The sequence below is a fragment of the Haemaphysalis longicornis genome, unplaced genomic scaffold, assembly GCF_048455015.1.
Source record: "Haemaphysalis longicornis isolate Haplotype H1 unplaced genomic scaffold, Haemaphysalis longicornis Haplotype H1 scaffold_3, whole genome shotgun sequence".
In the NCBI taxonomy this organism is placed as follows: Eukaryota; Metazoa; Arthropoda; class Arachnida; order Ixodida; family Ixodidae; genus Haemaphysalis; species Haemaphysalis longicornis.
In genome coordinates, this window is record NW_027526335.1 from 224,012,620 (window position 1) to 224,025,327 (window position 12,708).

At 50.6% G+C, this 12,708-nt stretch overlaps 1 protein-coding gene across 1 annotated transcript in view; it reads right to left on the reverse strand.

The window, feature by feature from the left end:
- Positions 1-10,503: 10,503 nt before the first annotated feature.
- Positions 10,504-12,708, reverse strand: part of LOC144176012 (signal peptide peptidase-like 2B) — a 105,964-nt gene continuing 103,759 nt past the window's right edge. Inside the window, exon 15 of the mRNA XM_077705110.1 lies at positions 10,504-10,839. Within this exon, the coding sequence (XP_077561236.1) occupies positions 10,633-10,839 (207 nt within the window). The 3' untranslated portion in view covers positions 10,504-10,632. The remainder of the gene's footprint in view (positions 10,840-12,708) is intronic.

The following is a 12,708-nucleotide window of genomic DNA, read 5'->3' on the forward strand; positions in this document are numbered from 1 at the left end:
TGTTCTGCGTGCCTGGTAGCCACGTGGGTGGCACGAGGTCGGCGGCAGAGACGGGGGAGAAGTGCCATGCGTTAGTGTGAGCTTCCTTTAATTTTTACTAACCCATAGCGCTTTACGAACAAACACGTAAACGCCCAAGCAGTTAGTGCGGCACTTTGCCGGCTGACACCGCCAACACAGCCGTCGGACGCGCTGGACCTTGTCTGAAACAACACTGACCAACTGCCGCTAACGTGACCACGTTTGTCGAGTCATAGCTTCAGCTTTAGAAAACTATTAGCATGAACGGTAATAAAAATACGGCAGGAGTAGAAGTCCGGCCAGAAGCAAAGTGCGAACACTGACACTTCAGCTAAGGTCCCTGAAATTACTAAGGTAGCGCCATCTTTAGATCTCGCCGCCTTTCGCCCTCGCCCGCGCTCCTTTCCTACTTCGTTTTTTGCCATTTTCTTTTTCGCCGGCGAACGTCGCGCGCCATTGGCGAACGGCCAGTGACGTAGTACCTCGTCCCCGCGATGTTTGTTTTTTCTTCTCTTCGCCGCCACTGTACATTTAAATTCACCATTTTAGGCTCAGCTGGCTCGGAGCAGGCCTTATCGATGCCGCCAGCGTATAACAATCGATAACAACCGAGGAGTCAGCTGCTCGTTTCAAACAAGTGTTGCGTCGGCGTCACTTTATGTAGCTTCGCGATGCCGAGTTGTTGTGCCTTCGGCTGCTCGAATAAGGTCAGTGCAGTCGCGGCCAGCTCGGCTGTAGCAAGCTGTAACTTATCAAAGCCCACACATGAATCAATGTTAGCTGTACAGCCCAAAAAGGATTCACAATTGCGCTTGTTAGCGCGCTTCTGGCCTTGGAATACGGTAGTTATTATAGAACTGGGCACTACAGCTAATTGTAAGCTGAGCGCATTCTTTAACTGCGCGTTCTTTGTGTGAGCCTGTTCCAGATATGCCCGACAGGGCCTAATACCCCTGTCACACGGGCACTTTCAATCGCGATTGAGTCGATCCGGATCGAGCTCAATCCGGATCGGGCACCTGCTACACGGCAGTTTCAATCGCGATCGAGCTCGATCCCGCTCGAACTCAATCCTGGTTTTTCAAGCGCGATCGAGGCTTCCAAGCGCGATCGAACGAAAGCGGCGATACTCTCGTCCCCACTAAGTAGTGACACAGAAGGTCAAAACTTCAACTAACGCCACAAATTGTGTCAAATAACGTGACCCAAATAAGCGTAAGGTAATATTTACATAGTTACGTATACCTACAACCGCGCGAGGTTACCAGAGGCCGGCCGCAAGTACATGGTTAGCGCCATCTGGCGAACACGAGCTCAACCCGTGCAACTTCTCAATCGCGATTGAAACGTGCCGTGTAGCAGCGGCAGTACGTCGAGCGCGCTCGAAAACTCGATCGCGATTCACTTCAATCGCGATTGAAAGTGCCCGTGTGACAGGGGTATTACTCGAAGTAATTGTGAACGCCAATCGCATGAACATTGCTATGCCACGGACGCACTGCCAAAAGTACAGCCGTCTTGGGCGAGGCCAACGAGGAGACGCGAGAACTTTGACGTTGACAGCAGCCTATAACGACGTGAAGGTGACATATATTTTGCAACAGCGTCAAAGCACCGGAAACTGCACGGAATAAAGGTGGCATGAATGTCAGTAGCTAATGCGGGTCGCATACTGAGCGCTGCCTAATGATCTACAACTAACGCAAAAAAGCCAGCGCAGCGCTCGAACTGAAGGTCACCTCGAACCATGCGCAAGCCCTCTGTACAGCGCTTACACGACCACAACTTAATCACGCAAATGCAAGAACGGAATTACTGTAACAGAGCAATTTGAAACGTCCACGTTCGATCCTTTCGCGTTCACGAACTATCCTGAGCATGCCGCGCACGTAAACAAACACCGCGCTTTCCGTATGCGCCAGCGGCATCCATCCCGCAAATATCCCCTTCTACACAAAAATATACAACAAAACAGCCTCACTTAGGGCGTGTTCGTAATACGGGGCTCTAGAAATACTATGTAACAGAGCAGTTTGAAACGTCCACGTTCGACCCTTCGCGTTCACGAACTATTCTGAGCATGCCGCACACGTAAACAAACACCGCGCTGTCCGAATTCGCCCGCGGCATCCATCCCGCAAATATCCCCTTCTAGACAAAAATATACAACAAAACAGCCTCACTTAATGCGTGTTGGTAAAACTGGGCTCTAGAAATACTATTAATGCTACCAAAGAGCGATTGCGGCGCGAAAACAAGAGCAAACTGCACGGAAAACTGCAGCGAGCGGCCCGAAGCGTTACGAGGGCGTCTGCTCTGAGGAAGCCAACAAAAATGGCGCGGCACCGCGGGTGAGGGGAAAGAAAAAAGAGGAGGGAAGCGGAGAAGGAGGGAGCAGTTGGCGCTACCTTAGTAATTTTAGGGATCTTAAAGGGGCCCTGAAAGTCATTTTGAGCACATTAAATGAACTAGCGCAACCGTTAGATTGGGTCGTCAACGTCCTCTGTGCCCAGTATTACTCTTTTACGCGCAGCGGAAAGCTCACACTTTTGTTGCAAAGTTTGTCGTTTTTTTCTCACCCTTCCCTTCGTGTTTTTGGACGCCGCCATTTTCACATGTCTAGATCATCGATTCCCAGATGTTCGTCATGAGCTAGACATCCTGCTATTGGGCGACTTTTTCACGCACTTCCGGCAAAGAGATGAGTCATCTGCTCAGCGTTGGCTCGCCGGCTGATCTGCCAGCGGAGTGCCGGAGTGCTTGGGCATTTTACGACAATCGAAACAAGTGTAAAACAAACGCTTAACCGTTTGTATTGAACGGTCATTCTTACCTGAGTACGTTCCATAAAGAAAGCGTTGAAGCCCCGTGGCACTTCTTTCGTGCAATCGCAGAGAACACTCGGAGCCGAATGCCCGGGTTTGACGCATACATTTTATTCAACTTCAAAACAATCCAGAGATGCGTTTCTAATGAACACAACGTCACAACATGCGTTGAAAGTCTGAACCACGATTGACAGAGTATGGGTTGCCTCCTGCCCGTCGTAAATTCGGTACTCACCTCGCGCGCGGTTTGCGGGGACGAACAGCAAGTCACTTAACTCTGGCGCACAAGCCGATGGCTTTTAGCCACGCACACTGCACATACCCCATGCGAGGTTGAGTCGTACGTCGCTCGAGAAAGATAATCCAGACCATGGGAAGCACTATCCACCCGCAGAAGCACAACGTCGCATTTCATTGCGAAACAAAGGCGTCCACAACACACACACCATAGCCTCCTGTAATGCCAAACACATCTCGCACTTCCCAATGGGAGTGAGTGGTACGCCTGCAGTGCCCACATGTCGAGAAGTGGAGCCCCAAGCTAAACCGGGATCACGCAACCGTAACTGACTTCTGGAGTAGTTTGTGCCTTGTTGCCAAGGCAACCGATCTTTGACATTGTCAAAGAAATGGCGCTCGCTCCAGCGCTAGAAAGCTCAGAGCCGCGGCGCAGCATGTTTTGCCAACGTTGCCGCTCTCCACCACGCGTCGCCCCAAGCTTAACTGGTCACATGATTGAAGCGTTTTGTGCACGGGTTCTGTATGGGTTAATATGACTTTTTCACATGCCGCCGGCAGGAATTACCATCGCCGAAAAATAAGACCCGGCACCAGCGGGGCCACATCTGATACGGCGCTTTTTGGATAAACAGTGCGCGGTGCATCAAGGGAACGAGCGCACGACCCTCCCCGTGCGGCTGCGAGTTCGCCGCCGATAAAAAGTCATGTGCCGCCAGCAACGTACACCGCGAAAGGGCAAGGCCAGGCCGCCGCATACATGCGGCCAGATTTTTCGTTCGCTTTTCCAGCCTTGAGCGGAGTGCGGGATTCATGGTGTCAAACAAAGCTTGCCCGTAGCAGACGACAGTCTGAGCAGCGCAATAGCGGAAGTACGTCACCGCTGCGGATCGCAGCATCATGGGAGGCAAGGCTCGCGCGCCGTCAACAGCGGAGAGCAAGTCGAAAGGAGGAGGAAACACGGAGCGACGATAACGCGGTTTTTGATTTACGATTTCTCAGCTAATACTCATCGCTTTAACAAAATTCTTGCGGGAGGAGATTGCAAATACATTGCTTTATTTGGGTACATGTACATCCATGCATCGGCGGAAGGTATTTCAGGACCCCTTTAACTTCAGCAGTATTGCAGCGCCACCTCTGAAAGCGGGCGATATACAAAGTACTCAAACGTGCGCCAGTGATACGGTTTCAGCGCTGGTGAGCAGGCTATATTTTAAGGCCCTGCTTTTATACGTCGTTGTTGACGTCACAAAAACGCACGATTTAGCTGGATAATTTAAATTTTGACTGAAAATATTTAATAGCTCACTGAATAAAGCATGTTTTTTTGCCTAAGAAGCCTTAGGGCTCTATAAAGCAATAAATCTTTCGAATGAAACAAAGTTGTATTTTGTCTGTATGGCCCCTTTGAAGGGGCCGCGAAGACAAAGTGCAAGTTTGGTTCATTCGATAGGCCGCCTCGTTGGAATCATAGTGACACCACTTTTAAGGTAACCTTCGCTCAAATAAGCAATATAATTAGGAGAGAACGGAATGGCCATGCGACCCACCAGCTCTTTTCCCGCGACAGAACCTATCATGTCATACAAGCCAGCTCTGCGATTGGCGGAGGCCGGCACAAGCAGACGCAAATTCGGTAGAGCTTATAAGCTTTCGGAACGAGCGATTTGCGCTTAAATTTAGGGCACATTCTTTTTAAAGCCGTAAGAATGGTGGGACCGACAGTGGAAGTTACGAAAGCTCACGTAAACATAGAAGTACCCATTCGTACTGCTGTTGGTACTGCGGTGCACTAGGCTTGGTTTAGCTGCACAGGACTGCGGGGCTTAAAGGGGCACTGACACAAAAATTTTGCATCTTGCTTTTTTTGTTGCGATAAGTAGCTAGTGACCAACTTTTAACCTGTAGATACCTCATTTGCTTCAGCGTGCGACGGTTGTTTAATTAAAGGCATTTTCAATGCGGCCAGTCGCAGTTTCGGTTTCAGCGGGTACCGCGAAACGATGGATTTTGTGAACAAATCTGACCATGTGACCGTCGGAGGGATATCACAGAGGAGAGCTGCCGTAGCACTGTCGAATCCGCATCGCCGGCAGTTTCTGCGAATGCCCCCACGTACTGATCTCGTGAGCCGCTTAAATTAAAAAATTCCCCCGCATTTCCCCGAGGGGGAGAATGTGAAAGTGCGAATGCACGGTTGTCGGCCCGCTTGCGGCGCTTGCGCTCGGCCCCCGCAGCCCACCACCTCGCCGCCTTCTCTTCCATCTCTTCCATCGGGTTTGTAGTATCACGTGTACACCACGCAGTTATCAAGCCACTATAACGCCGCTGAGTCGCCAACGCACGCCGCTGACGACGTAGTTTGAGTGCGTTAAAGATATAAGGCGCGTTCTGACACCGATATCAGCGTCGCGTCCGTAGCTTATTCGGTAGAGCGTCGGGCTGCGGCCCGCAAAGTCCTCGGATCGAAACCTGGCGCCGGATGCTGTTTTTTCTTTAAAGAGCACTGCGGACGCCGCCGCCGCCGACGCCGGCGGTGGATGGTTTGGGGTCGCTTATAAAGAGCATTCGCTCTTAAAAGAGCATTCGCTCTTAAAAGCGACCGTGGACGTGACGCAGGCGCTGCGAGTGCAGATGCTACCGCGGCTGAAGAACGACGCGCGACGCTCGAGTATTTTGGGTGGCAAGACGCGCGCTGGGAGCAGGCGGCCAGTCTGCCTAGAGGTCCGCCTACAGATGTGTTCGGCTTAGCACTGCGACGGGTATTCGATTACCGCTCTCGTAAGCGGTGCAGATGACAATTTTTATTGCAATCCGCCATCGCATCACTAACTCCTTTCTCATATAAGCTGCCATGGTTTGGACTTGACAGCGGTAACAAGCTATCACTCGAGGTACCTGCGCCGGCCTGGGCCACTTCGCGGCCGTGGCCGCCGCCTGCACAGTGACCGTGCGGCTCGCTCTGTGGGCTTTTCGTGTCTCCGGTGAGTTTTCGCATCCAATGTAAATAAAACGTAATAGAAAAGGAGTGCCTGGAATCGCTGTAGAACTTTGGTCGCGGCCAGCTGCGCGATGAGCCGACGAAATCACGGCGCCTCCGCCGCCAACGATCGGGTCGTTTGTTCTCGAGAGCAGAAGCTCCGCCCTCCGGCCCTCCGATTGGAGCGGCGAGCCGGGCGAGCCGGCGAAAAACGCCGGCAGTGCGAAAGTGGCAAACAAACTCGTGATGTGTTTGGATGTTGTTTATTTACACAATATCCACGGGATGTCGATTGCGCGTGGTCCTCTGCTGGCTGCTCGTTTGCGTTTCGCACAGTTTAAAATTGATTGTAATAATGTTCTAGGCTGTATTCTCCGCTGATATTTTGCAGATGATGTATATGTGTTCCCAGAAATCTATCTCCGAAGATATCTCACCTTCAAAATTTTGTGTCAGTACCCCTTTAATGTTGTCTCAGACGACACTGGCCAATGGACGCAAGCGACGTTGTCTTACGTGACCATATTTGTCGAGCGAGCACAATGTTCCACGACACGATTATTTTCTCCATGAACAAAAACAAGCCAGGTTTAAGCCGGTCACAAACAAACCAAAGACAGAAAATGGCTTGCGGCGGTGTGGTCGCGCCATCTTATGGGTGGACTAACAGTAAAATAGGATACTCGTCCGCCGGATGACCAAATAAAGTCTTCTCACTCACTCAAGTCTCCGCTCAACACCAAGTTTAGCTGAAAGAAATGTTCTTATGATGTCATGGCCAACGTCGTTCAAACATACGTTTTGGGGCGAGAATCAAACACGAAATCTTTTCAATAAAACAATCGTCCATTTTGTCTTTATGGCTCCTTTAAGGAACTTGGAAATCGTAACTTCCGGAAAAAATGTCAATAGCGCAGGAAGCAGGGGTCAGTTGGTGGTGGAGGGGGGGGGGGGGGGATGGTGTCCGGAGCCTGCATATAAAAATTCAGGGAGGGAGGGGGGGGGGGGGGGGGCTTTGGCCTTCCTGCCCACACTTTTCCAACGTCCCTGCCGTAGACAGCATGTACACAAGCTTTCGCTTTAAAACTGGACTTCTGCACATGCAAAACCGCCTTACGGTGTCGTCGCGGCCGCGTCGGAATGCTTCGCTCCTCCCCCCCCCCCCCCCCCACCCCCCCCTTCACCCCTCACCCACCTGAAGCAGTGAGCAGGTGCGTCAGCCGTGCTGTGACGTCCACTGCGCGAAGTCCTCCGGGAGATGCTCATTGCTTGCGGATGAGCTGTAAACAGTGCGGACTAAGTGCATTCTGTTGCTCAGATCACCGAGCAGTAAGCCATGCCCGATAAGATACGACTGGCTTGCTCTAGTTGCACACTACTAACGTCGACGCGAGGATAACGAGGCTCAGCTGCAGGATGCGGGGGGGGGGGGGGGCGGCAGGTGAGTACGGGGTAAGGACGAACGGAGGATTAGAGGAAGTTGGGAAATGGTGTGGCCATTAGAGGGAAGGAAGCAGAGAGGGGCAGCTAAGAAGAACGGGACAGATGGTGAGAGGAAGAGGGGTTTCTAACATGTAAACTGGGGAGAGGAGACGAACAAAGGAAGGAGAAGGCGCGTCATGCTAACCGCAGCTGGATGCACGTACCTGCCAAGCTGACTCTCCGCTTGCACTGCCCTTATTTTTCTCGGGCGTTTAGGTAACTTGGTGGGGATTTTAAAGCGAAGCTTTCTATGCCTGTCGCGCCAAAACGCACTGCAGGGAAGCCAACTTTACACAATGGGTTTCACGAAAAGATGATGAATATAAGCGCAGACACATGGACCGCCTAAAGAACAAAACGCTTCCCGTGGGCGTAATGAAAACTGGGTCCTTCCGTTATGAAGCCGACGTTTATGCGATTGCGCTATTCGGACACGGTCGAAGCTGTTTGAATTTTGGACTTTGTCTTAGGGTCCATGGGAGAAAGCTTCGCGTTTTAACCATATTTCTCTTCAGGAAGGGGCTTTCATTTCAAATGGTGACAGGCAAAGCTTTAGCATTTTTCTTGAACGACTCCTTCAGTTTGGTAGCAGTAATAACAACTCTTTTATTATTATGGGGGATATCAATATAGACATGAGTTCAGCGGATAAGTGGTCTCTGGAAATAAAAAAACGTACTGGCATGCCATGCATTCACAAATCTCGTAGAACTACCGACTAGGGTATCTTCTAGTAGTGCTACCCTGCTAGATATCTTTCTAATATCAACATCGATGAGATTCAGGCTGGCGTGCTTTCCGCTGATCTTAGTGATCATTTACCAGTGTTTTGTTTTGCCAACACGAAGGTTACTGTAAGCGGCAATACGTGTGACAGAAATTTTCGGCGTAGAATAACTAGTTCGGGACTGGAGCAGCTTAGAGACCTTGTCAGAGTTTTCGACTGGAAGGAAGTTTTCGTTCAAAACGACTCAAACAAAGCTTACGGCTTATTTTTGAGGTACATACTGGCGTGCTACGACTTAGCGTATCAACCAGTGGCACAACAAAGAGATTCCCGAAAGGTGCGAAAGCCCTGGATAGATCAACAACTTCTTAAACGAATTTATTTATTTATTTATTTATTTATTTACTTACAGAGACCTCACAGGCTCCTGAGAAGGAGTATTGCGTGAGGGGGGGCTAGAATATTTATCAACATAGGTAGGGATCTCGCGAAGAAGGTACATCCTTAAACAGTAGTTAACGGCATGTACACTTGAGGCCGGAGATATTGCAGGTAAGGCAGTCTATGTATACAGGAATGTACAACAATACTATGACAATGCACATAGGTATCAAATAAAAGGACATAGCAACTTGGCAATAAAATGTACCTAGAACACAAAGTTGCTCAGTTCGCCTCTGAATACTACGGGATTACGGATGTTAACAATGGAATCTGGGAGTTCGTTCCAGAGTATTATCCAGAGTATTAATTAAAAATAAAAACTCAATGTATCACTCTTTTGTGCGAACCCGTGACCCTAACCTGCTTCTAGGATTAAAAAAATATAGAAACATTTTGCCTCATCATTGTACTCTACCAAAGGGGGCTGGGGCCTCTGTCTGGCTTTGTACCCTTTAGTCCCAGCCTGCCTCCTCGTACTTCTGAGGAAATAAAATCTTTGAATCTAAATGTTGCAACATGGACCAATGCAACAACGTCCAATGCAACATAGAAGTTGTTTTGAAGCGTTCAAAAAATGTTTTCATCTTGTCCGTGGAGGACTCTGTTTTTACTAACAGCTTCCAGCCAACAAAAGCGCGGGTATATGGTTGTCTTGAGTGAAACAGTTCCACGAACGCCAGTGCCGCCTATATCGGTAATTCAGTAACTGAATGCAGAACTTGATACATGCGCGCGCGAAAAATTCTCTAGAAATGCAGGTGGGACTGAAGGACGGGGGACAGTCGGAAGCTAACAACCAGGAGGTTTGGTTTTTTCACGCCTTGAAATACACCTGAACAGGTGGCGTTTTAGGCGCTTAAGGGACACGAGGCGTGGTAAGCGGGAAACTAGATGGGCGAGTTTTGATCACCGACGACACATTAGTAAGGTAAGGTACAAATAGCACAGAAAGAACGCAATGCACAAAGCTGAATAAAAGAGACAGAAGGAAATAACGTTCCAGGATCATTACGCGTTAAAGGACAGCTCTGAAACTCGTCTTTCAGCAAGAGTATGTATACGGCTAAAACGCTTTCGGCAAGCATTGTGTGCGCTCGCGGAGGCATATCCGTGTTGCAGCCTTTTCGTGCTTGTCTGGGTTCTTGCTGGTCGCAGCGAAAGACCACTTCCCACGCGTCAAGTTTACAGAAGGGCGCGGAGACACGTTAAATGTTTTAATTGGGGGCTTCTCTACAACGTCTGCTATCATAACCAGTATTACTCGGTTTGGCTCTACACAAAGGACTGTGGGCATCTGGCACTACTTTTAAGTCTTCAGTGCCCTTCGGTCGTTGGCGCAGCAAGCAAACCGCATCTGAGGCAGTGCAGGACCTTAGTACGTGAGAACGTGCGAACCTTCTGCGGTAAAAGCACTCGATAACTCACGACAAAACAAAACCACGTCGCGGTGCCCCGAGTCCGCGTCGGCCCGTCAATGCTACGAGCCGCTCGGATTGCAGCGAGTTGGCGTGCATGCCAGAACTGCGACTGCCTGCACGAGTGCTTTGCCGTTGATGTTCTGCCAGCAAGGACTTCTCGTAGCATCTGGGGAGGCTCTGCATCTGAGAACTCAGCAGCGCCATCTAGCGTGGTAGCGTTGAGGTTCGTGGTTGAGGCTGAAGTTTTCCATGCTAGAATTGATTAAGGCACAGTTGTCGACACGCGGAAAGAAGGACACGCTTTCCTGCTTTCGTCGTTGTTGGCCTCCTTCCGGCTCACCGACCTGTTTATTGGCGCTTCATTCGTTCCGCGTCGATCCGAACAGCTAAGCAGGCCAAAAAATCAAGATGCGCATAACGCCGCATGATGGCGACGAGCGGCCGTGATTACCCGTCGCTATATACACACGGCCGCAACAGGGCCGCAAAGTTCTATCCCGGACGCTGCGAGCTCTTCGAGGGACGCCGTGGCGGCATACGGGGGCCACCGTCAGGTCTGTCGTGTTCGCTGTGCTCAGGTTCGGTCGCCGCGTGTTCGTCGTCGATTGCTGCGCTCGTGTGGTTGTCCCTACCCGTTTGCGGTCGAGTGTCCTTGTTATCCTTGCCGGGGTGGTTCGACATCTGGCCGGCTTTGCTCATCTGCATCGAGAGAAGCAGCGCGAATTACGGTAAGAGCATTCGCCTACTCGTATCATGTGGACGCTAGTGGCATGTCGAAATAACCTGAGGTCCTCTGCCCTGCTATAGATGGAGCGCTGCACGACGATCGAGTCAGGGAGAGAACGGAATGCCACTCTGCCACAGCGGAGCCCAGGGAATCGAATTGCGCAAAGTCCCCCCTTTAACCACACCCCTAAAAAAAGGACAGTGAGCGAACACAAACAGTCGAGCAAAAATAAAGAAATTTTATCAAAACTCAACAAATACCACCTGACGGTACATAGCCTTCCCGTCTGCGTCGGCCGATGGATGTTGCGCCCTGCTCGGTTTGCAACGAACGTAGAGCCGAGTAAACTATCGCTGGCGCATAAACAGGGATTGCTAGCCCCTGTGTCTTCGTGGACAGAGTTCGTGCGATAAATTTCAGGGTTGCCCTGTCCTCAGGGAAAAAATTAGAAAAGTTACCTCAAGTAGCTAAGATGACGTTTGAAAAGGAGCCAACTGGACGTTTGAAAAGGAGCCAAAAAAAAACATCGCCGGTTTTGGCTGGCGAGGCTAGTTACTACTTATCGATGACTTTTCTGAAGCAACCGAGCCGGAAACAAAGAAATAGCGTTTACTGCAATGAAGCTTCCTCAGCTGGTGGCACTAAGAATCCCGAGGAGTAGCAAACATGATCACAAAAATTGTTTACCTATGTTGCGGGAAAGCAAAAGTTCAACAGTTGCACTGGTTGACTACCCTCTATAAAAAGTTTCCTAAAATATCAAAGTCTAACAAAAGTATTCAAGGGATCATAGAACACCACTCCTTGCTACACCGCTGCCATTTGAGCCACCGTTTGCTACACCACTCCACTACTCCTTGCCTATTCACGGCCGGGCTAGAGCGGCGGCGCGTTGTTCGGTGCACTGTTCGATGTTCGATGCACTTTTTTTCGTGCTCTTTTTTGTGCTTCCTTCTTTTTTATCGTGTTCCTTCTCGTCTTCTTTTCTGGGTATATTTCGAAAAACGCGCAATAAACCAACCAGTTTTAGTCAGCGCCTTGTGTCGTCGTTTCCTTGTCCCGTCTGTTTGCGTTGTTTCGAATTTCAGTATGCACCACTAACTAGCCCAAACCACCGTTCTAACTGTACTGCTGCCTCTTTGCGGAAAAGAAGCCATACTCGGTCAGCTTTGTTTTCTGCGCTGAAGCTGGCCCAAATCTTTTTCAAGAGCATCTATAGGTGCTTCAACTAGCTAAGCGAAGGGTCCTTGGTGGAAACGAAGTCACTGAGAGAATACCATGCGTTGGGCCTCTTGCGAAGGTGCTACCCGAGTAGGCTGTGCAACCGCGTCGTCATAGTTGTCACTGCCACCGCTGTCCGCAGCACGTATCAGCGGAATGATCGCCTCTTCAGTGAGGCACTCAGTCATTTCCCAAACATCGGCCCTGACGTTTGATCCGCGGAAAAACGCAGGTAGTTGATGAGGCACCCAGTCAAATTAAAAGCAGCAGGCACGGGGACGGAACAAAGCGGCGGAATCGGGAGGGGTGTTTGGTGGTGTTGGCAGGAACGGCAGCACCCAACAGCCAGCTCGGAGCGTCAGCAGTCGGCACCCACGCGCGCCCTCGAGCCTTGGCGGAGGGGTCTCGTTCAAGGTGGCCCGTGGACCAGGCGTCCATTCGGTAGGGTGGTTTCCACGTAACCGCACCCTGTTGCGCCGCTTGGCCGTCGCCCTTCGAGCTCCCGCGATCCCCCACGCGCCGCCCCTGTCGTCGTCGCTGCAGTTCCCGCTGGCTCAATTGCGAGGTCAATCGCTCGCGTGGCCATTCATCGCACATGGTCAAAAACTGGGCATACTTTA